The sequence below is a fragment of the Sceloporus occidentalis genome, unplaced genomic scaffold (genome assembly GCF_023333645.1).
Source record: "Sceloporus occidentalis isolate IW3139 unplaced genomic scaffold, rSceOcc1.0.p SCAF_10, whole genome shotgun sequence".
NCBI lineage: Eukaryota > Metazoa > Chordata > Lepidosauria > Squamata > Phrynosomatidae > Sceloporus > Sceloporus occidentalis.
In genome coordinates, this window is record NW_028316990.1 from 7794565 (window position 1) to 7821894 (window position 27330).

General features: G+C 43.4%; 1 protein-coding gene across 5 annotated transcripts in view; it reads left to right on the plus strand.

Moving 5' to 3' along the window:
• The window catches only part of JPH3 (junctophilin 3), an 87408-nt gene that overhangs the window by 34075 nt on the left and 26003 nt on the right, over window positions 1-27330 (plus strand). For all 5 annotated transcript variants that reach the window (XR_016271703.1, XR_016271702.1, XM_089476744.1 and 2 more), the window contains exon 3: window positions 26591-26715. Coding sequence is in view for 3 of the 5 variants with exons in the window: in XM_089476744.1 (XP_089332870.1) it covers window positions 26591-26715 (125 nt within the window). In the remaining 2 variants the exon portion in view is untranslated. The remainder of the gene's footprint in view (window positions 1-26590; window positions 26716-27330) is intronic.

Below are 27330 nucleotides of genomic sequence, written 5' to 3' on the forward strand. Positions count from 1 at the left end.
GCCTTGACCTATTTTAAATAGTGTTGTGAGAGGGCCTATTAGAGGAGGCAGCAAAATGAGGTGGATGCCACTGGTGGCTATGAAGGGAAAATGGTGTCTATTCATAATTCAGGGATCTTCTTAGTTTGTGAATGAGAGTAAGGCAGGATACAGGGAGCCACGAGGTTGTTGCTGGTCCATTCTCATCCTTCTTCCGATCCGAATCGATGGGTCGATTCGACAGTGGAGTGTGGTTCACTCTACATTTGCCCCAATCACATTTTTTCCCTCTAAAATAACCCACTTGTGGTTCACATTCACAAATGTATCGATTCAAAATGGACCTACTCCAGCCAGCTGAAGGGCAAATTTAAATCGATTCCGATCCACATCTGGTTCACACTTGTGCGGAATCGGTTTATTCAAAAAGACGTGGAAAAAAATCAGTGCCAAAAAGAGGTGGGTTAAATGGGTCTAGCGCATGGCTCCTTGGTTCTAGTGGGAACCAGGGTCATTTGAACTGGTTCAACCTGATTTGCGATTTGGTTTAAAAGGTAGAGGAAATCAGGCCTAAGTCTCAACCAGCTCCTTCCAATGGTTTCTGGAGTCAGAGCCTCAGGAGTGCAATTCTTACCCTGCCTTGAGGAGTGCAAGGGGAAGAGATTGTGCATAGGTGCACAAATTCATGTGCATGCTTACACAACCACTGTGCATGCTCCTGTTTGGTCTGTTTGCAAAGATGGGACTCATGTGCATGTGATGCGAGAGAGGCCGGGCACAGGAGCACTTGTTCTCTGGTGCTTCCCTTCCCCTTTCTTTGCACGTCCTCCTCCTTTGCCTCCTCCTTCCTGACAAGGGTCAGATGATAAAGGCCGTCAGATGCGATTAGAATCAGCTGTTCCTCTCCTTGCATCCTCTCTATCAGGCTGCGTTGCTGGCGGGCCGATAACGTGGGCTTCTCCTCTGACTCATTCATGGTGTGGGCCAGCTGTGCTTCTTCTACCTTGGGGCCATCAGAGGCTCTATGAATGGCGCAGGGTAAAAGCGGCATCACAAGGTGGAAACTGCCAGCGCTGGGGAGGTCCCATGATTTGAGCAGCCAAGTATCTCCGTCCAACTACTGTTAGTGCTCTGCCTGGCATTTCTATGTAGCAGAGCCTGGGAATGCTCCCTTTCTTTTTGGACTACAAGTCCCAGCATCCCCAGCTAACATGGCCATGCTGGTTGGAAGATCCTGAGCACTGTCGTCCAAAAAAGAGATGTCCCTGAGCAATATTTAGCCACTTTTTTGGGACAGCACAGTCTGATTCTGTTGACTATTGAAATTTCTAAAACAAGACAAACCAACCAACCAACCAGTATTTATTCTGGAAAGGCAATAGAACAACACAGTGAAAAATACTTAGGTCCCAAGTATTAGCTTACAGTTGTAAAGCGCTTAGAGACTGCTTAAGTTCAGTATATAAATGAAGCTGTTATTGCTATTGCTATTAAGTTTAAACCAGTTGCTGATTCCCCAGTGTGAGAAGACCCATTGAATTAATGGGGTTGATATAGGTGTTGTCCTACTGTTCAGCAATTGATCCTGAGGGCTGGATCTAGAATGTGTTGGAAACTAGATTTAGGACATGAATTGTGTGGTCTAGGGGGGATCTGTGTCAAGTGTGGACTCCAAAGACCTGTGTTCTGGCACATTAGAAGTTTCCAAACCATTGTAGTGGGACTTTGGGTCCCATGGAGATGGCTACGGTAAATTAAACTCACCATCCCACTGCCTAAAAGCTGTAATAACAAGTAGGCATCTTTTTCTATAGTGGTCCAGTATTTGGCATCCTGATTTAAGTGAGCTCCATTTCTTCGTAGGGATTGTTAGGCAAATGGCACAAAATAATAAAGAGGTACTTTAAGAGCCAGTGTGGGGTAGTGGTCAAGTGTTGGAATACAATTCTGGAGACGAGGGTTTGATTCCCAGTTCGGCCATGGAAACCCACTGGGTGACCTTGGGCAAGTCACACTCTCTCAGGCTCAGAGGTAAGCAATGGCAAACCTCTGAACAAAACTTGCCAAGAAAACCCCATGATAGGTTCACTTTAGGGTTGCCATAAATCCTAAACAACTTAAAGGCATGCAGCAACGACACCTAACCGTAGCTCTAACCCAGCTACCAGTTCAGTTCTGCCTCTTACGCAGCAGCCCCAAAATGATTGCCTCGTCTTTGGTCTTTGGGTTGCCACATTACCCAGTTGACTGGGTTTTACCCATGAAGAGATGAAACGAAGGAATAAATATTAAGTCGATAAATAAGGACAGGCACTGCAGAAGACGATGCCTCAGCAGGGTGGCATCGTGAACGTCGCTCATCTGCCCATCATGGTTGTGGAGGGAACCAGCCACTGCTGTTGTTTCTTTCCTTCCAGCTGCCTGCCTCAAAACTCTTGTGTTAACAAGCCATGGATGCAGAATGCCAAATGAACCCTGCAGAGTTTGCCTGTCAGGGCCGCACACGGAGGGCCATGCTGTCCGGAGCAAAGCTGCTTCCTTCTCCCGATTTCTGTCGATCGGCTCATCCATCACAAGGGCTGGATAACAGGATCCAGGATACTGTATATACTTGACTATACATCGACCTCATGTATAAATCGAGGGCAGGTTTGGGGGCCAAAATGATGGATTTTGATATGACGCATGGATAAGTCAAGGGTAAAGCTTAGGGGCATGTAACAAAGGATGTAAATGATGATGCAAAGGGGAATGATGCCAAAGAACTTAGACAATTCCAGCAGACATTAACTATTTGTGCTGATCCTATAGATTGGATAGATGAGAGAGTAGAGAGTATCCACACTTCTGTTTGGGGCTCCCAGGATGGACTAAGGTCTCGCCTTTTAGCACTCACTTTAAAAAAAAAGGATTGGTTCTTTTTTTACATATATAAGAGTTAAAGTATAGTACTTACATTGACCCATGGATAAGTCGACCCAGTTTTTTAAGGTCAATTTTTTGACTAAAATTTCTAGACTTATACATGAGTATATACAGTAATTTAGAGCTTGGCCAGTTGGCTGAGAAAGGCTCTGTGACCTGCAAATTTAGTGCTATCTCCCCATCAAAGAATTCAGGGTTCAGTGGTAGTGTTTTTGGGGAGCAACTGTCAATGATTGCTGGATGGCTTCTCTGCCAGTAGGCTTGCAAGACTGAAAACTGGATAGGGCTACTGTACCTTTAATGAATCTGTCTTTTGTTGTTGTTGTTGTTGTTGTGTCCATTCAAGTTGTTTCCCACTTATGGGAAACCTGTGGACAGTGGTGATCATTGACTCCCATGACAGTGGGGATGTGAATCTGTCCCTTGTTTTATTCCAAGATTTAAATCATAGGTGGGCAGTGGCATGAGGGCCAGGGGCCAGAGGTCAGTTTCCTCCCAGACCTTGCTAGCAAGTCCAAATATCTTTGTTTTTCTCTGCAGCCCATCCCAAAATGCCCACAATAACTGTTATCCAGCATGGTTTGAGTGTTGGGACTATGGCTCTGGAACTCAGGGTTCCATTCCCCGCTCTGCCGTGAAACCCACTGGGCGACCTTTAGCAAGTCACACTTTCTCAGCCTCGGGAAGGCCACGGCAAACCTTTTCTGAACAAATCTTGCCAAGAAAACCCCAGGATAGGTTCATCTTGGGATTGCCATTAGTCAGAAACTACATAACGGCATACAACAACAACTGATATCGAGTCAGTTCCTATCATCATTTTGAGAGACTGCATAATGTAGTGGTTTGTTTGATTCTAGCAATCAGGGTCTGAATCTCAGCCATGGAAACCCACCGAATGGCCTTAGCTGAATCACATGCTCTCAGCCCCACAAAACCCTATGATAGGGTTGCCTATGAAAGCTTATGACATTACGGTTGCCATAAGTTGATAACAACTTGAAGGCACATAATAACAACAACAATAGCAGAGGAACTGGAGATTTTGCAGCATAGTTTGAAACTCTGGTGTAATTCTGAAGCAAGCTTGGCATTTTTGTGTATTTTCATGAGCGTTGGGGATTGCTGTGTGGTTTGACAGCAAAAACTGCATGAAAATTCCAGCAATATTTTCTTTTGTTTTTTAAGTGGTGGACTTGGTGGTAATGGTTCAGTTCTTCAGAGGTTATGAAATTAGGGCTTAAGATCTTCATGGACCCCACAGGTTGCAAATGGCCCACCGCTGCTTTAAAGGAACTGTCCAAATACTGTACATCCAGGACTTTGGACAGCTCTTTTAAAGTCATCGGAAAGCAGGAATGGATTCAAATGTAGGGAGAATGCTTCTGAATAGGAAGGGACATCTAAATGCATCTTTGCTTTTGCTACATTTCAAGTTGTATAGGATTGTCAGAATAATATACAATGGAATCCAAAATCTGCAAAAGAGCGATGGCTTTATTAGCCAACTGAGATGCACAAACTATAACATGCAAGCTTGGGAAGCTCTGCTGCCTTCTTCATCGAGCAAAAGATGTCTGGAAAACCCCTACAGGAGATGAAAAGGGATAATGTTAGAGTCACAGGCCTATGTTTTGTATCTGTTGCAGTTCAGTTGTTCTGGAGGGATCTCAATGTAGGCAGAGGCTGTGTCTCTTCTTGGCCATGTGGGAACCAGGGACAAAGGGCAATAGAAGGCAAGGTATAACCTTTCAACTCCATCAGCAACAGAAAAATACCTTCCCTTGAGATCCAGAAATGGAGTGACTGACTGAATGACATGGGAGTCACCGGTCTCTGCTACCTGGTGGATGTTTGCAGTTGTCCTGCAAAGCCGGGTGAAACAAGGCAGGTGTGGATGAAGAGAGGGACGCAGTCCATCCCTGCAGTCTTGTAAGGTGCATTTTTTAAAAATGCGCACACAATAACAACAGGGCCAGATGGAAGCCAGGAAAATTGGCGCGGCAGGGAAGCGAGACAGGAAGAAGGCGAAAGAGAAGATGCTGGTGATTCACTCTTGGCACGGAAGAGCTTTTCCAAGAAGGACGAAGAGTGTGTGTGTGTGTGTGTGTGTGTGTGTGAGAGAGAGAGAGAGAGAGAGAGAGAGAGAGAGGAGATGGGTAGAATCAGTGTAAGAGAGGGATTTCATCTCCTTTTCCAGGCTCAACTACTGAATCTGGCGATGTCCTTACCTCCCACTCTTCCTCCTCCTCCTCACTCCCACTTGCTTGCTGTTTCGCTCTCAGTCCAAATAGAGACAGAATGCAGATCAAATTGCTTACCTTATGCCGTGTCTTGAGCATATACCGTATATACTCGACTATAAGTCAACCTCATGTCTAAGTTGAGGGCTGATTTTGGGCCAAAATTGTGGTTTTTGTTCTGACCCGTAGATAAGTTGAGGGCAAAACTTAGGGGCATGTAACAAAGGATGTAAAAAACCAAGCAAAGGAAGACAATGCCAAAGAACAAAATTCCAGCAGGCGTAAGTGTTTGTGCCATACCAAAGGCTGGATGGATGAGAGAGTAAAGCAGGTTAAGTGCTTCTAGGACATATTACACTCGTGCTTTTCGCCAGGGGAGGTTTCCTTTTTAAAAAATAAGGGTTAAAGAACAGTACTTACAGTGACCCACAGATAAGTCAACCCAGGTTTTTGGGAGCAATTTTTTGACCTAAATTTCTAGATTGATATGGGAGTATATACAGTAATATACTGCCCTTTTGATCAGTGTGTGATAGAGGCTGGATGGCATTTTTGGGCAAGTAAAGGGGGAGGTTGGCACAGATTAGAGAGAGAGTCACAGAGTTGAAAGGGTTCCCCAAGGGTCCTGTAGACTAATCCCATTCTGACATGCAGGAAGACACAATCCAAGCCCTCCCTGTGACTGATAGCCATCCAACTTCTGTTTAAAAACCTCCAAAGAAAGAGATTCCACCACTTACCATCAGGAAGATCTTCCTAATGTTGAGGTGGAATTTATTTTCCTTTAGGTTGAATCCATTGCTTCATGTCCTAGTCTCTGCAGATGCAGAAAACAAGCTTGCTCCTTCTTCCATATGGGCTGAGTAGAGCTCCAAACAGTCAAAGATCAGACTGAGATCGATTTGAGGGAAAAAAGCTAGAAGGTTGACCCTTGTCGCACCTGTTTGGCATGATTATTTGGAGTGTGAGTATGTATTTAACAGGACACAATAACTACACTCTACTGTTGCCATGCTATTACAGGTACCTCTCTCTCTCACTTGTGCAAGTCATACTCTCACAGCCTCAGAGGAATGCCAAGACAAACCTCCTCTTGCCAAGGAAGCCCCATGATAGGTTCACCTTAAGGTTGTCATAAGAAATGACTTGGAGGCACACAACAACCACAACAACCAAAGGGCTGCTGAAGGTAGGCATCATCTGCCTTGGTTTGGTTCTGGAATTGTATAAGAGTGAAGAAGAAAGTCAAAGGCTTTCATGGCCGGCATCCATACTTTTTTGTGGGTTTTTCAGGCTATGTGGCCATGTTCTAGAAGAGTTTATCCCTGATGTATTAAACAGACACTAATCCTCTTTGCATATCCTTCTTCCCTGAGGCCTCGCCATTCAACAACAGAACAATACACAGATTAACATGGAAATCACTCTTCCCAACCCAGGGTCACCCCAATGCCAGCTGCAGATGCCAGTGAAACGTCAGGAATAAACTCTTCTAGGACATGGCCACATAGCCCGAAAAACCCACAAAAAACTATAGCGAAGAAGGCACATTTCAAGTTCTGCCTCTTCCAAAGCGCAGGCCTAGTGTCCCACCTACTCCTATGTAACTTGTCACTGAGCCACCCCCAGGCCCCCGTAGGGAAGGAAGGATGGAAGGAGAGAACGTAGCAAAATCCAGAAATACACGCACGGTTGCCAAGATGCCTGAAAAAAGAGAGAGCACTGGGATGAAGAGGTGAACGCTTCTTTTCTTCTTGCATTTGCAGAGGAGGCAGCTTTGCTGTCTCTCCTCTTTGCATTGTAAAAGCAGCAGAGGAGGAGGCAGTGTTTCATACAGCAAGCCCTCTACAATAAAAAGGCAGCATCGGAATAAAACACTGAACAACCACAGAGCTGGATCTGGATATGTCCGTTCAGAGAAGGAGCGAATCCACCTTTTCTTCTCCAGGCTAAACATACCCAGCTCCTTAAGTCACTCCTCATAGGGCTTTATGGTTTCCAGACCTTTCACTATTTTGGTCATCCTCTTTTGGACACACTCCAGCTTCTCAATATCCTTTTTGAATTGTGGTGCCCAGAACTGGACACAATATTTCAGGTAAGGCCTGACCAAAGCAGAATAGAGTGGCACTATGACTTCCCTCAATCTAGACACTATACTTTCTATTGTCTTTGCCTCTGAAGGCAATGGAAGCTTTAGTTTTTTGTGGGTTTTTCAGGCTATGTGGCCATATTCTAGAAGAGTTTATTCCTGACATTTTGCCAGCATCTGTGGCTGGCATCTTCAGAGATTGTTACTTCTATGCCAGCATTCTCTGAAGATGCCAGCCACAGATGCCGGCGAAACGTCAGGAATAAACTCTTCTAGAACATGGCCGCATAGCCCAAAAAACCCTACAAAAAACCTATGGATGCTGGCCATGAAAGCCTTCAATTTCACAATGAAAGCTTTGCCTCCTTTTACCGTGCGTCAAGGGCCTTTTGCACGGTTCCATCCGGAGTTCTTCAGAGCCGAGCCAAAGGAACTCGCCCTGGATACTTTCCGTAATCTCGGAAATTAAAGGCTTTTGGCTTCAGACGCAGCTCAGCCAGCCTCAAGGAGATTTAATGCACAGGGATCTCCAAGATTATCCTGCTAATATTGTGACTCCACAAAGGTACCAGCGCATGAGGATGGGGCTCAGCAGCCCTCCTAGGGTCAAGAAGGGGACACATCCTTGGCAGCTTAAGCCCAACGGATGGAGAGGGGCATTGCAGCACCCCCAATCTTTTGCCAGACTGGCACACCAGACCCACTCATCCCCTTGCCAGTCCAGAAAACCAGACCAGCGTGTTTAACTCTGGTCCTTGAGGGACAAGGGCAGGAGGAAAGACGTTGCCTAAGCCCAGGGTGGGTGGATGAACCTATGGATGGTGGAGGGGATGTGGTTTGTGCAGGCTTTTCTTGACTGTGACTTTCAAGAGTACATACAAATACATGCCTCACTACCATAGCTATGTGTGTGTGTTGTGTGTTGTGTGTGGTTCTCAACCTGTGGGTCATGACCCCTTTGGGGGACGAATGTCCCTTTCACAGGGGTCGCCTAAGACCATTGGAAAACACATATTTCCAATGGTCTTAGGAACCGAGACCATTGGTTGGGGGTCACCACAACATGAAGAACTGTATTAAAGGGTCGCGGCATTAGGAAGGTTGGGAACCACTTCTCTAAGGCGGCCATGGGTTTTCTTGGCTAGATTTGTTCAGAGGGGGGTTGCCATTGCCTTCCCCTGAGGCTGAGAACCTGTGACTTGGTTTGCTGACTAAATAAAAGGCAACTTAATATTTGTCCCCTAACACGCAACGAAATCTGATCTTGGTGTTTTGGAGATTCTCGGAAGAATAGTCCAAAAAAGTAACTTGTTCTTGGCTGTAGGTACAGAGAAACAAGTCGAACTGTTCTTGGACCAGGTCCCCTTCATTTAGGACCATCCTGTCCTCAGAAAGATGGCTGTGTTGGCTTGCTTCAGCATAAAAATAAAATGGGAATGGAGCAAGGAAGGAATATAGCAGGGCTTTGAAAAGGAACTGATGTATTCCAGCTTTTGTGGATGTCAGTCCGCTTCCTCAGATGCTTCGGTGGAATAAATATTGAAGAGACAGATGTATTGGTGGTTGTATGGTTGTGGGTGTGGGTTATGGTATAATAGGGTGCAGCAAAATACAAATTGCCACCCTGCCAGCAAACCTTCAAAGAGGTATGGAGACTGATACAGGCCTGAAAGGAAAACTAACATGGATAGACCCAGCAAAATGCTTTAATATCAACTTGGTCTTCCTCCAAGAAAAAGCTGACACTGTGAAGGTTTACATGGTACAGTGGTCCTTTGCTATCCACCGGAGTTTCGTTCCAGGATACCAAAATCTATGGCTATTCGAGTCCCATTAAATACAACGGCATAGTGAAACGGTGTCCCTTTGTATAAGATGGCAAAATCAAAGTTTACTTTTTGGAATTTATATATATTTTAAATATTCTTAAGCCATGGATGGTTGGATATGTGGGTAAAGAATCCACAGATGCAGAGGTCTGACTGTATATCCCATTGTCTCAGAGGCCAAGGGGATAGGGAATGGGTTATATAGCAAAGACTGGGGAATGGCTGTTTACCTTAAGGAGGCTGTATATATATGACCTAGTGACACTTAGAAGTTTTGACTTCTATCAAATCCATTAGCTTCATGCAATTTTCCCAGTGCATGCACTTTGCAATAGTGACTTGGCAACCTGGACAAACTATAACATGTCTCAAAACTCACATTCTCATCAGATTTTGGTCTGCTGGGATGGGAGACAGAAATACATATTTTTGTGGGGGTTTTGGGGCCATGTGGCCATGTTCTAGAAGAGTTTATTCCTGACTTTTCGCCATCATCTGTGGCTGGCATTTTCTGCTGGCGAAAAGTCAGGAATAAATTCTTCTAGAACATAGCCACATGGCCCGAAAAACCCACAAAAAACTATGGACTCCGGCCCTGAAAGCCTTCGACTTCTCATTAGAAATACATTCCTTTCCCTAAACAAAGTTGGATCCTTGATTCACCAGGCCTGGTTTTCTCATTTCTCTTAGGGTTACAGGGGAAGGAAATTCCCCTTCAGATCTGGTCTGTTAGTTAGTCCTAAGCAATATATTCTGCTCATCCAATTTTCTTGAGGTTAGAAACTTTGCTGAGGCGCATCCTTTTGTTGCATGTGCAGTTCTGATGACTTGCATACTAATATATGTGGTGCGCCAAGAAAGCATTATCTCTGTTGATACCTCTGCTAATGGATTGGAATTTATGAATATATCTCAATTCAGCTGTTTCTCTTTCCAATCTTCCTTTGAAGTTGCTTTTGTTCCAGAATGGCTACTTGAAGGTCATTGATAGCATGCCTAGGAAGACTAAAACAAAAAAAATTGACACTAGTTTTGAGGTGTTTCCATTATAATGTCCTATTTGTGTCTGTCCTGTTCATCCAATAGATATATTACACTGTAAGATGAGCAATTAGAAGTGCCTCTGATATTGTGGGTGATGCTATGAGGATCTACAATGTTATTATAGAAGTGGTTGGATACAGAACATTGCCTCCGGGCAAGGTAGCAGAAGCAGTCAGTGCTATGGGATTTGTAGTTTTGTGAGAGATAAAGCCTTCTCAGACCCCTGGTGACACAGTGATTAAATGCTGGTCCTGCAGCCGCAAGGTTGTGAGTTCGATTCCAGGGCTCCACAGTCGACTCAGCCTTCCATCCTTTTGTAGATTGGTCAAATGAGTCCCCAGCTTGTTGGAGGCAATTGGCTTATACATTGTAAACCTCTTAAAGCAGCGGTCCCCAAACTGTGCCCTTTAATTTGGACTTCAGCTCCCAGAAGCCTCAGCCATGTTGGCCAATAGTTTGGGATTCTGGGAGCTAAAGTCTAAAATAATAATAATAATAATAATAATAATAATAATAATTTGTATCCCGCTTCTCCAAAGAGATTGAAGCGGCTAACAATAAAACATCCTTAAAATTCAATGAGCATACAAAGTATCTCATTATCAGTTTTATCCCAAACGCTTCCAACCTTCCCATCCACAATAAGAAACAATTAAATTATTAACGATGGTTAAAAGCCATTATTAAAAACAGGACAGAGGCAGCGGGAGGTTATTAGGTGATTAATCAAATTGACAGGGGATTATTGGAATATTAAGCTGGAAAGGCCTGCAGGAAGAGATACGTCTTGATTGCCTTTTTAAAGCCTTCAAGACTGGTAATATATCCGATCTCCTCCGGCAGCCCATTCCATAATTTGGGAGCGGCCGAGGAAAAGGTCCTCTGAGTCACCGCAGCCAGCCTAGTTTTGGCTGGCTGCAGTAAGTTTTTACTAGAGGACCTTAATGTGTGGGGCGGATAATATGGGAGAAAGCGATCCCGTAAGTATGCTAGACCCAAGCCATGAAGGGCTTTAAAGGTTATAACCAAGGCCTTGTACTGTGCCTGGAAATTAATAGGCAGCCAATGAAGAGATTTTAATGTAGGTGTGATATGGCCACGTCTAGATCTTCCAGTGACCACTCTGGCTGCCATATTTTGGATTAGTAGAAGTTTCTGGACTTGGTACAAGGGTAGCCCTCTATAGAGTGCATTGCAAAAGCCAAGACGTGAGGTTACCAACGTGTGCACCATAGTTTTCATGTCCTCAAGTTCCAGGAAGGGGCACAGTTGGCATACCAACTGAAGCTGATAACAGACACTCCTGGCCGTCGCATCTATCTGAGCTGACATCTGGAGAGACGAGTCCAGGAGCACCCCCAAACTGTGAACACAGTCGTTCAGGGAAAGTGTGACCCCTGTCCAGGACCGGTTGACAGACCTCCATACCTGGATTAGGACCTCCAACAACTAGCACCTCCATCTTATCTGGATTCAAAATCCCTTAAAAGAGTACAGTTTGGGGACCACTGGCTTAGAGAGTGCTGAGTTCACAGATAAGTGGTATAGAAATGCAAAAGCTATTGCATGCAGCCATGGCAGTTAAAGCACCGTCAAAGTGCATTGCTTCTGCAGATGCAGCCTGAAAAGCCCTATAGGAACCTTTAATCTGAATTGTAAAAGAAAAGGAAGGCCTAGGGGTGGATATTGCAGGGCGCTGGTGTTTGTATGTGTGTATATGTATGTGATCTTGTGTTTTATCATTTGGGACTGGAGTCTTCTTCCAGGAGAGATTTTGCAATGGGGTGCATACATATAGGATGCAATGATAGCAAGGGGGAACCATGCTTGCAAGGAAAGGACATCTGATGCAGGATTAGAAAAATTGGCTCTGTTTTTTGGGTGATAGGACCTGAAGTTCTGATCAGAAAAGAGCCTGGTGGTTGTCATGGTGATGGCAATGATTTCTTTCCGTGGACCGACACTTAAAATGAAAAAGGACAGGGTGCGGGATGTGTGCATGTGTGTGTTTTGTGGCGATGAGGCTGGTATCTGGGACAGATAGCGGATGACTGCCAGCGGAATTTAGATCCTAGTCTCTGCCATTCAAAGGCTGGGAAGAAATGCCAGGAAAATAGGGTTTTTTTCCCTTTCTTTGCTCCAAAGAAGGTCCACTTGAGCATCTGTAGCAATGATGTGGCAGTTTCTCTGGCTCATTGGTTTGAAGAAGGCCTAGGAAGGAAGGAAGCAAAGATGGAAGAAAGGAAGGAGGGATGGAAGGATGGAGAGAAGGAAGGAAGGAAGGAAGGAAGGAAGGAAGGAAGTCCCCAAAGTCTGGCGAAACCGAGTAGGATCCTGCCAGCTTCCACACAATTGAGCTTGGACCCCTGCGGTTGGTGTATTATTAGAATGGGGTTTTTGTTTGCAGCAGAAGGAGGTTTCATGACAGGCTTCCTTGAGGCCAACATTATGCCACTCCTGGATTCAGCAAAAAAATCTCCCTTTAATCATAGACCTGACCCTGAATGTCCGCAGTTGCTTAGCTAACTAGACAGACAGAAAGACATTGTCAATCACTTAGGCTCATTCATAGATAGACAGACAGACCGACAGACCTATTCAATGGCTTAGGCTTATTTCACCCATGGATAGATAGATAGATAGATAGATAGATGACAGATAGATCAGACAGACATATTCAATTGCTTAAAGATATTCAATTCATAGAAACATAGAATCATAGAGTTGGAAGAGACTGCAAGGGCCATTATTATTGTTATTATTATTATTATTATTATTATTATTATTATTATTCAGTCCAACCCCATTCTGCCATGCAGGAAATCTCAATCAAAGCATCTCTGACAGATGGCCATCCAGCCTCTGTTTAAAGACCTTTAAGGAAGGAGACTCCATTGCACTCCGAGGGAGTTTGTTCCACTGATTCAATTTAAGTGGGAACCGAGGTCGTTTGAATTGTTTCAAACCGAATTGTGATCTGGTTCAAAAGGTAGTGGGAATGAGGCCTGAGTTTCCCTAAACTCATAGTATGAGTTTCCTTAAACCTCAATCTTTCCTGTTGATGTTTGATGGTTTTCAGAGACATTTTACTCCTGAATTTGCAAGGAATCGTCCAAGGTGCTGAACTGCAGCTGCAAAACCAGTTCCGACCATGTCTGCACCAATGTAGGTTGCATCTGCACTGCAGAATGAATGCAGTTTGACACCATGTTAATTGCCATGGAATCCTGGGATTTGCAGTTTGGTGGGATGCCAGAGCTTTGTGACAGAGAAAGGCCAAATATCTCACCAAAAGACAAATCCCTGAGCTCTGCAGCAGAGTTAAAATGGTGTCAAACTGCTTCATTTCTGCAGTGTAGATGCAGCCATAGAAGCTACTGAGGGCTGCAGAAATAATCCAGACAGCTTTAACTGCCCTGGCTCAGTGCTAGGGAATCCTGGGAACTGTACTTTGTTGTGGCCCCAGACAGAGAAGGTAAAATATCTCACAAAACTACATTGCCCAGAATTCCCTAGCACTGAGCAAGGGCAGTTCAAGCAGTCTCAACCTGGATTATTTCTGCGTTTTGGACCTAGACTTCTACTTCTCTCTGGTCTGTCTGCTGTAGTCTAGCCAAGGTGGTTAGGGGATGCTGGGAGTTGCAGTGAACCTCTCCAAGTTCTGGATATGATGCTGGTGAGAATGATTGCTCCTTTGGCCTCCCTCTTCTTCTCCTGAATCTGTGTCCTCTCTCATCCCCAAAAACCAGCCTCTTAACATGTATGTTTTGGGTAGGGTCCATGGAAAGATACATTGCAGCCTGATTGAGACATTTCTTTTTATTTATTTTGCTTTAAGATGATAATAATAATAATAATAATAATAATAAAATTTATTTATATCCCGCCTCTCTACAAAATGCAATCCAGGCAGCTGAAGGGATGCCACCTTTGTGAAGTAACCTTTCCCAAATGCATAATGCCGTATATATATATATATTTATTTATTTTTGGCATTTTGGTTGTCTCAATAAAGGTATCACTGTTTCGTGGATTTCAAATGATACCGTACTTTTCCAAAAGTATCAGGCAGCCTACTATTGAAGGGCTCTTGAGGATCGGTCCAATGCATTGAAACCATTTGGGGACTAGGATTTGGAGCCCTGGATGTGTTTCTGTTTGTACTTGTCTTCAAGTCACCCCTCGATTTATGGTGATGCATGAATTGCATAGGGTTTTCTTGGGCAAGGAATATGCAGAGGTGGTTTTGCCAGCTCCTTCCTCAGAAATACCAACTACAGTCCTTGGCAAACCCTCTTGGACAGCTCTTTTAAAAATTTAAACCAAGGTTGCATCTGTGCCGCAGAATTCATGCAGTTTGACACTTCTGTAACTGCCATGGCTCCATGCTATGGAACTCTGGGCTTTGTAGTTTTGTGAGATATTTAGCCTCCTCTGTCAGAGCGCTCTGGTGTCCCACCAAACTACAAATCCCAGGATTCCATAGGATGGAGCCATGACAGTTAAAGTGGTGCCAGACTGCATTACTTTTATAGTGCGGCAGCATCCCAATTCGTTGCCTGACTGATATGGATCATGCTACCCACCTCAATCCCTTTGCAGAGGCGGGATATAAGTAAAACATTATTATTATTATTATTATTATTATTATTATTATTATTACGGAAGCCACCAAGCAACAATAGGTAAGTAGGTAGGTAGCTATTTCTGCAGTAATAGTTTAGCAGGCCTACTATGCTGTGTAAGAGCTTCAACAGATGCAGCAGAAGTTGTTGACCCAAACAACGGACGATCCAAAGGAAATCGATCAGGAAATTCATCAAAGTATAGAAAGCTTTTTTACCATATCCTTCCCCGGTAAGTTAGCATCTGATATTTGGTTTAATAAACCAACATGGGAGGAATGTGGACAAAAAAGAAGGAGCTTGGACTGCAGATGTAAATTGACTGCACCCAAGATTTTCCCTCCGCATTATTATTTTTTGGCTGCCTTGTTTTAATCAGTCGTTTTCCCGATGCCCTTGATAGCGTTCCATTGGAGGCGACAGATGGCTGGAGATGCAACTCCCTCTCCAGATGTTAGTTTAAGTTGCAATGTGTAAATAACGTGCGTAGATACATTCGGCACACAGGGGCAGAACGGCAGCCTTGCTAGAGTCAGAAACCATTGATCCCAGCCTAAATGGTTGAGAAGACTCTTGAAATCTCATGGCGGGTTTGCAGTTTAAGGTGTGTGTCCCTGTAATTTAAGAATGGCTTTGCATTTATTCAGTTTCACTGAATTCACTGGAACATTGTGAGGTCCACTGAAACTGCATCCAGGCAATGAATACATGTGTGACATCCAATATACAATTTGCTATGTATATCTATGATCATTCAATCAATTCTTAAAGAATGTATGTAGTCTATAAGTCCTTTAACACCAACGTTTTTGAAACGTTTTTCGTTCATTTTTTTCATATTGCTGAGTTGTATTCCCTGCAGCATACATGGTTCATTTATCCACCATGCATTTGCACATTTTAACTTTCCACTTCTCTATGGATGGTATTACAGTACTTCGGTTTTCCAATATTTAGCAAATAACATACAAGCTGCCATTATCATATATAGCAAGACATTTTTCTCATCCTGACAAATTTCTTCTTTTCTAATGCCAATTATATTTAATAAAAATAATTCAGGTTGGAAAGGGATTTTTTTTTTGCATCGTTTCCTGTATCACTTTATAGATGTTTTTCTAATATAATTTCTCTTTGTCACATTGCCACCATATGTGATACGTGGTTCCAATCTTGTCTTTGCATTTCCAACAGCTGTTATCATTTTGTTTGTTTTTTTCATTTTAGCCAGTCTTGAGGATGTTAAATACCATTAATGGAAAATTTTGTAATAATTTTCTCTTAAATTATTATGTATTATTGCCTCTCGGTGACCTCCCATCAATTGCCCCTCAATTGTCTCTGCTAATGTGTTTTTATTGTGGATGGAAGGGTTTATGGATTATGATGTTTCACTGCATTTTAATGTTGTGTTATTATTGTTAGCTGCTTTGATCTGCTTGGAGAGGCAGGATATAAATACTTATTATTATTATTATTATTATTATTATTATTATTATTATTTGTGTTATGTTGCCAATGTGATGTAGTGGTTTAAGCATTGGGTTATAACTCTGGAGACCAGGGTTCAAATCCTGGCTCGGCCATAGAAACCCATTGGGTGACCTTGGCCGAGTTACATTCTCTCAGCCTCAGAGGATGGCAATGGCATTGAAAGAAACTTGCCGAGAAAACTCCGTAATACAACTCCCCATAAGTTGGAAATGACTCCAAGGCATACAACGACGATAAATTGCTTCCTAAATCACCCCACACTTGTATTAACCACGACGAACCTTCATTTCTTTAACAGAAAAGGGAAATATACCTTTGGCGTAATGCATTTCAGACCTATGCGTATTTGTCACTTGCAGGAAGATGTGGAGGGTTTTGTACCTAAAGCAGAGCTTTGGAAAGTTAGTTTTCTGGACTGCAATTTGCAGAATCTCCACATCCATCATAGAGCAATTCTGTAACTCATAATCTAAAAAAAGTAACTTTTCCAAGCTCCATGGTAAGCATCCTCTACCTCCAAATAAATCAGTAGCCTGGGTTAATGCTAGAAGTTTAATTGTACCCATTATTATAACAGTCTGAACTGATGCGAATCCAGAAAAAATGTCTGAAAATATCCCAAGACAATACAAGTTTTATCATTTTCTTTAGTTTGGGTTTAAAATGCTTCTCAGAACATAGAACTGAAAACCTTGTGATGTACTTCAAAACTTCAGTTTTTATTTCTTGTCTTCCTTTTCTTTTCTTTTCCTTCCCTTCCCTTTCTTTTTCTTTTTTTACTCCGTTGTGACTCAAAAATGTAGCATGGATATTTTAAATTCCAAAAAAAATGGGAAGATTAAATATTTATCTGACCTGAACTCATTTGTGAATGAGAAAGGGATGAAAATAGGCTGTCTAGAAAAGAAGAGCTGACAAGCCGATGGAGATGGGGAGGAGAATTCGGCTGTATCCTAATTTATATTATTATTATTATTATTATATTATTCAGTGAATGGAACCAAGCGCCGCTTCCAAGTCTGAAATAGGAGACTGGTAGCATGCTATTGATAGCTCACCTTGGACCATAAGTTCGTAACGCCCCTCCCACCTTTGCCATAGTTTGAACCATAGCTTGAAAGTTTTACTTTTTGGAATACAACTCCCATAACTCCATAAAGGAATTATGGCAACTGCTCATGCGAATGAAGAAATATAATATAGAAATATAAGAAATATAGCCAACATGGCTACCAGCCATTGGCATCCTTTGCTGCTGTTGGTTTTTTTAATGCTAATTCTGACTTATAACACCCCTATCCTAGAGTTTTCTTGGTGAGATATAGCCAGAGGAGGTTTGCTATTGCTTTTCTCTTAGGGTGCATCCACACTGTAGAAATAATGCAGCTTGACATCACCTGAAGTGCTGTAGTTCCATCCTATGGACTCCTGGGATTTGTAGTTTCAAAAGGTCTTTAGCCTTCTCTGCCCAAGAGTGCTGGTGCCTCACCAAACTACAAATCTTAGGATCCTGTAGGTTGGAGCCCAGGACAGTTAAAATTGTATCAAAGTGCATTGTTTCTTCAATGCAGATGCACTCTTAGGCTCACCGAGTGCACCTTGTCTAAGGTCACCCAATGAGTTTTGATAGCTGAGTGGAGGAGATTTGAACCCTGGTCTCCCAAACTCTTGGTGCAACACTCAAACCTCTATACCACACCAGCCCTCCCAGTTTTATTCTGAGGAGGTTTGCCATTGCCTTCTTATAAGTCTCAGAAATTCAAAACCTGTTTTCCCAGAGTCCAGGAACCATGGCATACTTTTTTGGTCTGGTGCCAAACATCTAGTTCAAGTCTGCAGAAGCAGAGCTGCATACCCAGTCTTGTTGCATGTGCGGACACCCATTTCATTTGCTGTGTATTTGGATCCATATTTGGTGATCCCTTCGCACATGCAATGAGGCCATTCAACCTAAGGCTTGTGTAGCACCATCAGTGTGTAGTACTGTGTGTAGAGGTTTACACTTGGAACTCCCAATTTAGGATTTTGGTGTTGCAGACACTGCCCAAAAGGCTGTTGTGTTCTTTGCAAAAAAGGGATTCTATGAAGTGGTGATGATCTTCAAGAAAAGCATTTAAAATCAGAGATATCTAGGCCAGGGTTCGGTTCCCAGCTCAGCCATGAAGCCTACTGGGTGGTTGGCAAACCTCTTCTGAATAAATCTTGCCAATAAGCCTCCACAATAGGGTTGCCATAAACTGGAAACAACGTGAAGACATAGATTTTTGTGGGTTTTTCTGGCTATGTAGTCATGTTCTAGAAGAGTTTATTCCTGGTGTTTCACCAGCATCTGTGATGCCACCCACAAAAATCGATGGATGCCAGCCATGAAAGCCTTCGATTTCACAATGTGAAGACACACAACAGAAGCCAGACTATTTTGCATGCAGGAGCGACATTGTTCCATGCAGTCCCCTGCAAAAAGCCTGCATTAAACAGAGACCTGCGAGTCAACCAGCACCCGAAAAGTGCCTCTTTGCTGTTTACAATTCCCGGCACATGCTTTCTGTCTGGTTGCACAATATGATGTCTGGAGCAGGTGTTTTCCTCCCAGATTGCATCATGCCAGAGGTCGCATGAGCCGTGTCGCCTTTCTTCACTAGGGATCCAGCTAAATGTGCTTCTTCCAGGGACTGGGCAGTGAAGAGGAGAGAGTTAACAAGAGGCTCAGACTTTCTCTGTGACGAAGAGCAGGTCATTTGGAAAACCTCCACTGAGCAGTTAATTGCCACAGCTAATAGTTCACTCCCAAATTCTGACATTCTATTACAGCTTTCATAAATCATCGATCGTAGTTCGGCTACGCAGGTCGGGACTGGATGAGGAGAAGGGGGCAAAGGGCATAAATATAGATGAGGATCGTCTTATTAGGGCTGCGAGCACCTGATGGGCAAATAGGGAAAATTAAAAAATGGCCCACGGTTGCCGTTTTGCTCTGAGTGAGGCCACATTGACGTCTCCATTTCCTGATTTCAGCATTTACAGATCCAGGTCTCTGGCCTTCATGTATTATGTAAGCGTGGTATTTTGGAAACCTTGGACAAGTTTCTTCTTTGGAGCCCAGCTCCCAGATTTCCTCAGCCAACATGATCACTGGAGCAAGTATCCTGTTAGTAAAATGCATGTGCATAGGCATAGCTGTTTCTTGTTTCTTCATCTTGGCCATCCTCTCCTGGACATGTTCTAGCTTATCAATATCCTTGAACTGTGGTGCCCAGAAATAAATGCAGTATTCCAAATGAAGCCTGAATTGAAGCAATAGCTATGGGATAGCAGTAGAATTCAAAGATACAGTTGTGTTAGTCTGTAGAATCAGTATGTAGAGAGATCTTGTAGTACCTTGTATTGTAGACTCAAAGGTGCTACAAGATCTCTCTACATATGGAATAGCAGTGTCTCCTCCTACACACAGGAGTTGAGATCCTATGTCAAAGAGATAATTTTAGAACAGTGATTCCCAAACTTTAGTCCTCCAAGTGTTTTGGACTTCAACTCCCAGAAGCTGTGGCAAGTTTGGCCAGCAGTCTGGAATTCTGGGAGCTGAAGACCAAAACATCTCGAAGGCCAAAGTTTGGGAATCACTGTTTTAGACTAATAGAATTCCATTACAATTGTGGATTACTACATTGCACCACCGTGCAACCAAAGTGCACAATTTCAGTGCTCAGTTGGAGATTTTCATACAGCCCTTGCCTCTTGCCTGCAGCTGAGGTTCCCAAAACTGGGGAACTTGCACCCTTGTCTCCCACATGGAGATGAGCCACACAAATTGGAAACTCAGGGCCAAGCCCTGAGATTTGGGAAACTTAGAGTCTGTACAGACTGGCCCAAAAGGCTGGCCTGTGGGTGAAGTCATGATGTAGTGTCCGCATGCTCGATGCTGTTACCCCGCCCCCATGGCACCATTTTGCCACGTCCCCAGGGAGTGGATCGATGCGGCTGCCTGCGGTTGCTGTGGCACTGATCTGGGGCAAAAAGGGGCGGCTGCATGCCACCCATCTGTATAGCCCCTATGTCCCCAAAAACAGGTGCTCAAAGCTTCCCCTACCAAACCTAAAGCTGATGTGAGCCTTCCTTTCCACACAAGGCAACCTGCCAGCATGATCTTTTGCAGAAGAGATGGAAATCAGAAGTGTCCCTTCCCCCTTGCTACTTTCCACTTCTCCAGGAATGGGCTCCTGCTTAAAAGCTGCACCGAGAGAGAAAGAGAGAGAGATCGAAGCCAGGGAGTCTGCAGTGGTGATTAATAATTCAGTCCCTGCTCACAGCCTCCAGCCAGCGCCTGGAGAAGATGGAACTACTTTGCCAATCGGTTGCTTCCAGACAGAACCCCAGAGAGCAGAAGAGGGGATGCTGCTGGCCAAAGGCAGGAAAAGATACCCCTCACCTCCCCAGAGGCTTTCCAGAGATATTGATCCTAAGCTGGGCTGATGGCTAAGTAAGGAGAGAAATACAGAGCCTTCCCTCCATTAGTAGGGTTCATCCAGGCTGCCTGCATCCTCCGCCTCTCTTGCAGTGAAGGATTCCATGTCAGGAGGCCAGCGAATCTGCTCCAGGTTGTAGTCTGAATTTGAAAGGCACATGGACCCAATCCCCCCATAGGTTCTGCACCATAGATGTAGTGGTTGGGGTGTCAGATAAGGACTCCAGGAGAGCAGGATTCAGATCTCCACTTGGCCATGAAAATCAACCAAGGAGCTTGGGCCGGTCGTACCTTCTCAACCTTAGAGCAAGGCCATGGCAAACCTCCTCGGAAGAAATCTCACCAAGAAAAATGTAGGGTAGAGTTGCAATATGTCAGGGCTGACTTTGAAGGCACATAACAATAATGATATTACCTAGAAATCATAGCTATCTCCATCAAAATACATAGTGCCTATAAAATTCAGACTAGACTAGAGTGGATTCACCCACCGCTCTGGATCCAGAGCAGCATGGAAATGATCAGCCGCCACCAATCCTAATGTATATACAGCTCTCCTTATTCATGGATTCAGTCAACCATGATTTAAGAATCTTCATGCACAAAAATTCCCAAAAGCAAACCTTGATTTTATATTACGGATGCCATTTTGCTACGCCATTGGATATAGGGCGTCCGTGGACTTTGAGCATAGATTCTCCTGGTATTGAAATGTCACTTCTGGGTTTTGCTCCCCTCCCCATCCCTTTGGCTGTTCGTTGCTTCGCTTCCAAGAGAGATCTCCAGGAAAACTAGAAAACAGATGACTTTGGCACTAGAAAGCTCTTCTGCACCTGTTGCCTCTTCTGTCCCAAAGGCAATGGTACCTTATCTCCATGGCAATCGCTTGACATCGCAGATAGATAGTTCCAAAGGGACAGTCTTGTTTATTTCTTCCAGATCATGGTCAGGATTGTGTTGGTGATACATGCAGGGCTACGTTGTGCTACAAAAGCAGAGTGACCTTTTTGTGGATAATCTGAGATGGATATATCCGGCTGATGGTGGCAGCTGGCAGGTGCCAAGTTTTGCACGGGGCACCATTGCAGACACACAATGATGTACCCATAATAGTATGCCAATGTGTGTTGCAGATTGCATCCTGCCAATGAGATGACAGCTATGTGCATCTGCCATTTCTCATCTGTTGTGGTGTGGTGATATTCAGTATAGGGATTGTGTACTATTTGTTGTTTGTTGCTTTGTGCCTTTCAGTTGTTTTCAGCTGATGGCAACGCTAAGACTACCCTATCATGGGGTTTTCTTGGCAAACTTTGTTCAGAGGAGGTTTGCCTTTGCCTTCCCCTGTGCAATATTAGTAGAATATAATTTCCCCAGCAGATATTTATGCTGTTTTTGAGATTGTGTTGGGTCTTGGCCAATGCCATCCCATGTCGGTGGGACAGTGAAGTAAAAGATTAGTATTTATAAGGAAGAAACCTCTTGAGCAGTAAGTTTGTTCCACTGTGTTCTACTATATTTATATTTTAAGGTTTCAGATGGTAGGCTACCACAAATTCTAGACACAACATCCATGGTTAGACTACTACTATTCCCGTCATTCTACTACTACCGGTAGTTAAACAGGCTAGGACTGATGGCAGCTGCTATCCCACATCACCTTTGGGCCATCCGCATTCTCCACATCTGCAACAGAAAATAATCCATTCTGTCCAGCCTCTTAAAATGGCTTCCCGAAGTCCTCTGGGATCCTTGGCTTTTGGTCTGTAAAGGTCTCCAGCTTTCTAATAAAAAGGGAAATCTGGAAGACAGGGTTTCTATGTTGTGCAGTGTTTTAAAATGAAATTAGATGTTAGATTGCTTCTGTCATCTTGGCACCCCAGGGTAGGTCTACATTATGCATTTAAAGCAGCTTCTGGACCCTTCTGGTTCTCAACCAACCAGCGAGCGCTCTAATTTATTTTTCTGTCAGTGGTCAAAGAAAGATGTGCAAATGAAAGAATTATAAGCCCAGACTCACAATAGAAGTCTATAAATTTCACATTTCCAAAGTTTCAAAATGAATAAAACAGATAGCATGGATGCTTGATGTGTAAATTTACAGTGCTATATAAATAAAGGAATAATAATATTAATAATAATAATAATAATAATAATAATAATAATGAGGTATATGTACCAGCCTTTATGAAAAATGTGTTGCTTGGTTAGCCAGAATCATGCCACAATTTGAGCCCCAGGAAAGGGGCATTTTAGGTACTTCAACCTAGAATCTCATGTTGGCTTAGTAATGAAATCCGACCAATACAATAGGTTACCTTTCACGCCACTGCTTGCATATGGAAAGGAGAGGGTTTCCTGCTGCTACAAAGTCATCAGAGTTGCAATTCATTAGACGTTAGCCCTGCAGGCATATATTATGTGAACTCCTCATCGCAAAAGATCATCAGCTGTAGTAAATGAACAGCCCGGAACGTGTATATGAAGTGCTTCCTTTCACGGATGAAATGTTGCTCCGGCTTTGGAGGAAACCCCCTCAGGGAGAGTCATGGGGTTTAAAAGTCCTCATTAGATTCCTCTGGAAGAGAAAGCTGATCTAGACATGCGGGGAAATCGTATGGAACAAGCTCTCGTGGGTTGTACCATTGCCCAGTGCAGGGGAGATTTGGAAAGCATAGATTTGGATATTTCCCCACCTTTTAAAAACCCTCTCTGCATGTAGAAAAGCAAAGGGACAAGCTCTGGCCTAGTCATTTCCCTGAAAGAACTCATCCTGCAACCCTACCCTGACATAGGAATTTATCACATGAAGGAGATCGGGAGTTTATCCCATGAATATCCCAGAAAAATAGCGTTATTATGCGAAACGATTTCACACGACGTCACACAAAACCCACCATTAAAAAGAAGCATTAACGCGCTTCTTTTTACTTTTGAGATTTCAGGGACAATGTATTTCTGATATTACTTTCATGTGATAATCATTTGCACAATTGCTCGCCATTTCCGCTTCATTTGTAGGATGCTTTCAGTGCGCTTTAATCTCTCTTTAATGCCAAAATTAGCCCTAGTGTGATAAACTCTGTTGTGGAGGATAGTGATAGATGCATCGTTCTGTTTTGCAAACTGTGCAGTTTGCCAGGGATCACAGGGCAGTTAGAGGCTTCTGCTTTGTCTACATGGACAAATTCCTCCAAATTCCCTCCAGGTTTGCTATGTCCTATTTACATGATGCAAGGCCAAACCCCCAAATCAGATCCAAATTGTCTTCACAACACACATACCCAGTTTGCGGCTTTCTCTCACTATTATTGTTGTTGTTGTTGTTGGATGATTTCAAGTCATTTCCGACTTATAGTGACCCTAAGGCAACACTATCGTGGGGTTTTCTTGGCAAGTTTCTTCAGAGGGGGGTTGCCATTGCCTTCCAAATAGTGCCACCTTTGTTAATTGTGCTATTGTGACTCTTAACTATAGTGGTTTCATCTAGACATTTTATCAGTCCTTTAGGGATTGCTCCCAGAGCACGAATCACCATAGAACCAGTTGACTTTTCATTTGTATTTCTAGCTCTTGATATTTCATAATCGTTTCCCTCTCTTTGTCTTCAACTCTGTGTTCCCTGGGATTAGTATATATATAATCTAATCTTCCTTTTTTCTCAACCACAATTATGTCCAGCGTCTTATGTTCTGATTGTTCATCAGTTTGAATCGCAAAGTCCCATATCTTTTTACTTTGGCATTTCAACAATTTTTTAAGGCTTATGTTTCCACCAGTTCGTCGCAGATGATAAATTATGCTTTTTGCATAAATTCCAATTCCTCCTCCTCCTCCTCCTCCTCCTCCTCCTCCATCATCATCATCATCATCATCATCATCATCATCATCCAACCCCCCCTCCTCCTGGACCTGGATTTAAATCCACTTTATATGCACAACAAGCAGACAAACTGTTTAAAATGTGAGTTACCTCTTGGCCAGTTAAGATGTTTCCAGATTTCTTCTGGAAGTCACAGGCTGATACAAATTGTTGGAAGATGCGCATTTGCACCGAGTGAACATTTCCTTCACGACTTGCTCCCGATCAGGAATTGTCTGACTTCACAATTCTGTGTTGGCCAGGGATTTCCCTCCCTATCAAATTGGCAGTGATCCCAGTGTTTTTGCATTGCTTTCTGCAGTGTGATAGCGTGCCTCTTTGGTTGATGCGGGGACATTCCCACAATGTGATGGCTCTCTTGTTTATGGCGCATGGTAGGAGAGGAATTCTGCATTCGACGGTTAGAATTCAAGGTGCTGGTGTTAGCATGAAATATGTCTATTGGATCTTTTATGCTACATTTCAAACAGGTTTCATATTGTTGTTTGGTGTGCCCTTGGTATTTTATTAATTAATTAATTAATTTTTCTCCTGCCTTTCTCCCAAAGTGGGACCTAAGGTGGCTAACAACATATAACACATTAAAACAACAATTAAAATCGTACAATTAAAATCTATCTATCTATCTATCTATCTATCTATCTATCTATCTATCTATCTATAATTACAAATATAAAATTTAAAACATACAAAGTTAAAATGCTTGGGGTTTGGTTCCTCCCCTTGCGGTTCCCAAAATTCATGGATGTTCAAGTCTTATTAAGTACAATGGATACTAAAATGGTGTCCCTTATATAAATGGCCAAAAATCAAGGCTTGCTTTTAGGAATTTATATATTTATAAAATATTTTCAAGCCATAGGTGTTTGAATCCATGGATACGGAGAGCTATTTTCCTAAGGTACACCAAAACTGTTTGCGCTTACGTTTCAAAGATATAGCCATGTTAGTCTGAATGGGCCCTTAATACTTATGTTTAATCTGCTTTTATCATATTTAAATTATTCTGTCGCTTATATGTTTTAACAGGATGCCAACCTGAGATCTCATAGCAGAGGGTGGGAAAGGAATATTTTAATCAATCAATCAATCAATCCTAGGAAATTGGCTTCCTCAACAGCTTGGAGGGCACACAAAGCGGGTGACATGTGATTGGGAAGTGTGTTATGTGTCCTGATAGGGAACCTGAATTACAAGGCAAATAAAATCAAGCCATTTACAGGGGAATTAAGGAGATGAGCGACGGAGTGCCTCTAGAAATGCGAACAGCCGTTAAGTGCTTTTTTTCTCCCTTTGCATTTTCTTGCAGTAGGCATGCTTTCAGAACATTAATGGGATTATTTGCAATTACTTGGGCTGCTTACACTTGGAGCGAGGATGCTGCGGATACTGATCATGCCCTTCGTTCCCCATTTCCCTCCTCCTGGCCTCCAGACATTTGCTGGGTGTTATAGTCGCATTGATTTCCCATAAAGCAGAGGAAAAATATGCAGAGGTTGGGGTTGCTGCCTTTGAGCCACGGTTCGTGTGAGTCCAGTGACTTCTGGGCTGGATTTGGCCCAGAGGTCCAAATCATCCCTGTGCCATTCTTGCTTCTGGCGCCAAAGTTTTTCCTCTCTTATGTCCACAGTTTGCAAGCATCATGGTCTTCCCACTCAACTATTCAGCCTGGATTACTGTCCCATCTCCTTTTGAGCCCTTGAGACTAGAGGTGTATCCATCCACACTGTAGAATTAAAGCAGTTTGACACCGCTTTCACTGTCATGACTCTCTACTGGGATTTGGAATGTAGTGAGATGTTCAACCTGGTTTGCCTGAGAGCACGGGTGCCTTACCTATCTACAAATTCTGTAGCATAGAACCACAGCAGTCAATGTGGTGCCGAACTGCTTTAATCCTGCGGTGTGGATTCAGACAAACTGACAATGCATTGTGTGCAAATCCTGGAGTGAAAGCTAGGAAAATGCAATGACTTTTGCCTCTCGCTTTTTTGTGTCTCCTGATCTGTCGCAGGACATCCCACTCCCGGGCCAAAGCGGACGCATCCGTGACAGCGGCCCAGAAAGCCCAAGAAGAAGCTCGAATTGCCCGGATCACTGCCAAAGAGTTCTCGCCTTCCTTCCAGCACAGGGAAAACGGTCAGTGCAAGACACATATACACACACACAGAGTACCTGTCAGGCCCAAGAATGACTTCATTCTTCTTTTAAGTCGTGCCGTGTGGCAAAGGCAGACATGTCCCTGCCATTTCTTCTGTAACAACGATCAATCTCTCCTTGGCACTCCTGCTCAGCTATCGAGCCAGGATCACTGTCCCTTCTCCTTCTGAGTCCTTGAGACTGAAGTCTTTCCTTCCTTATGGTCACAATTTGCAAGCATTCCCTGCTCAGCTATTGAGCCAGGATTGCTGTCCTCTCTCCTTCTGAATCCTTGACACTAGAGCTGAATCCACACTGCAGAATTAAAGCGGTTTGACGCCTAGTCGACTGCCACAACTCTATCATACAAACCTAGGATTTTTAGTTTGGTCAGGCACCAGCACTCTCACCCAACTACAAATGCCAGGATTTTGTAGGATAAAGTCATGACAGTTAACATGGTGTCAAACTGCTTTAATCCTGCAGCGTGGAACCTAATTCTGCAGTGTGGACCCTAGGTTTTTCCTCCCTTATTTGCACAATTTTCAAGCACCTTGGTCTTCCCATTCAGCTATTGAGCCAGGATCACTGTCCCTTCTCCTTTTGAGTCCTTGA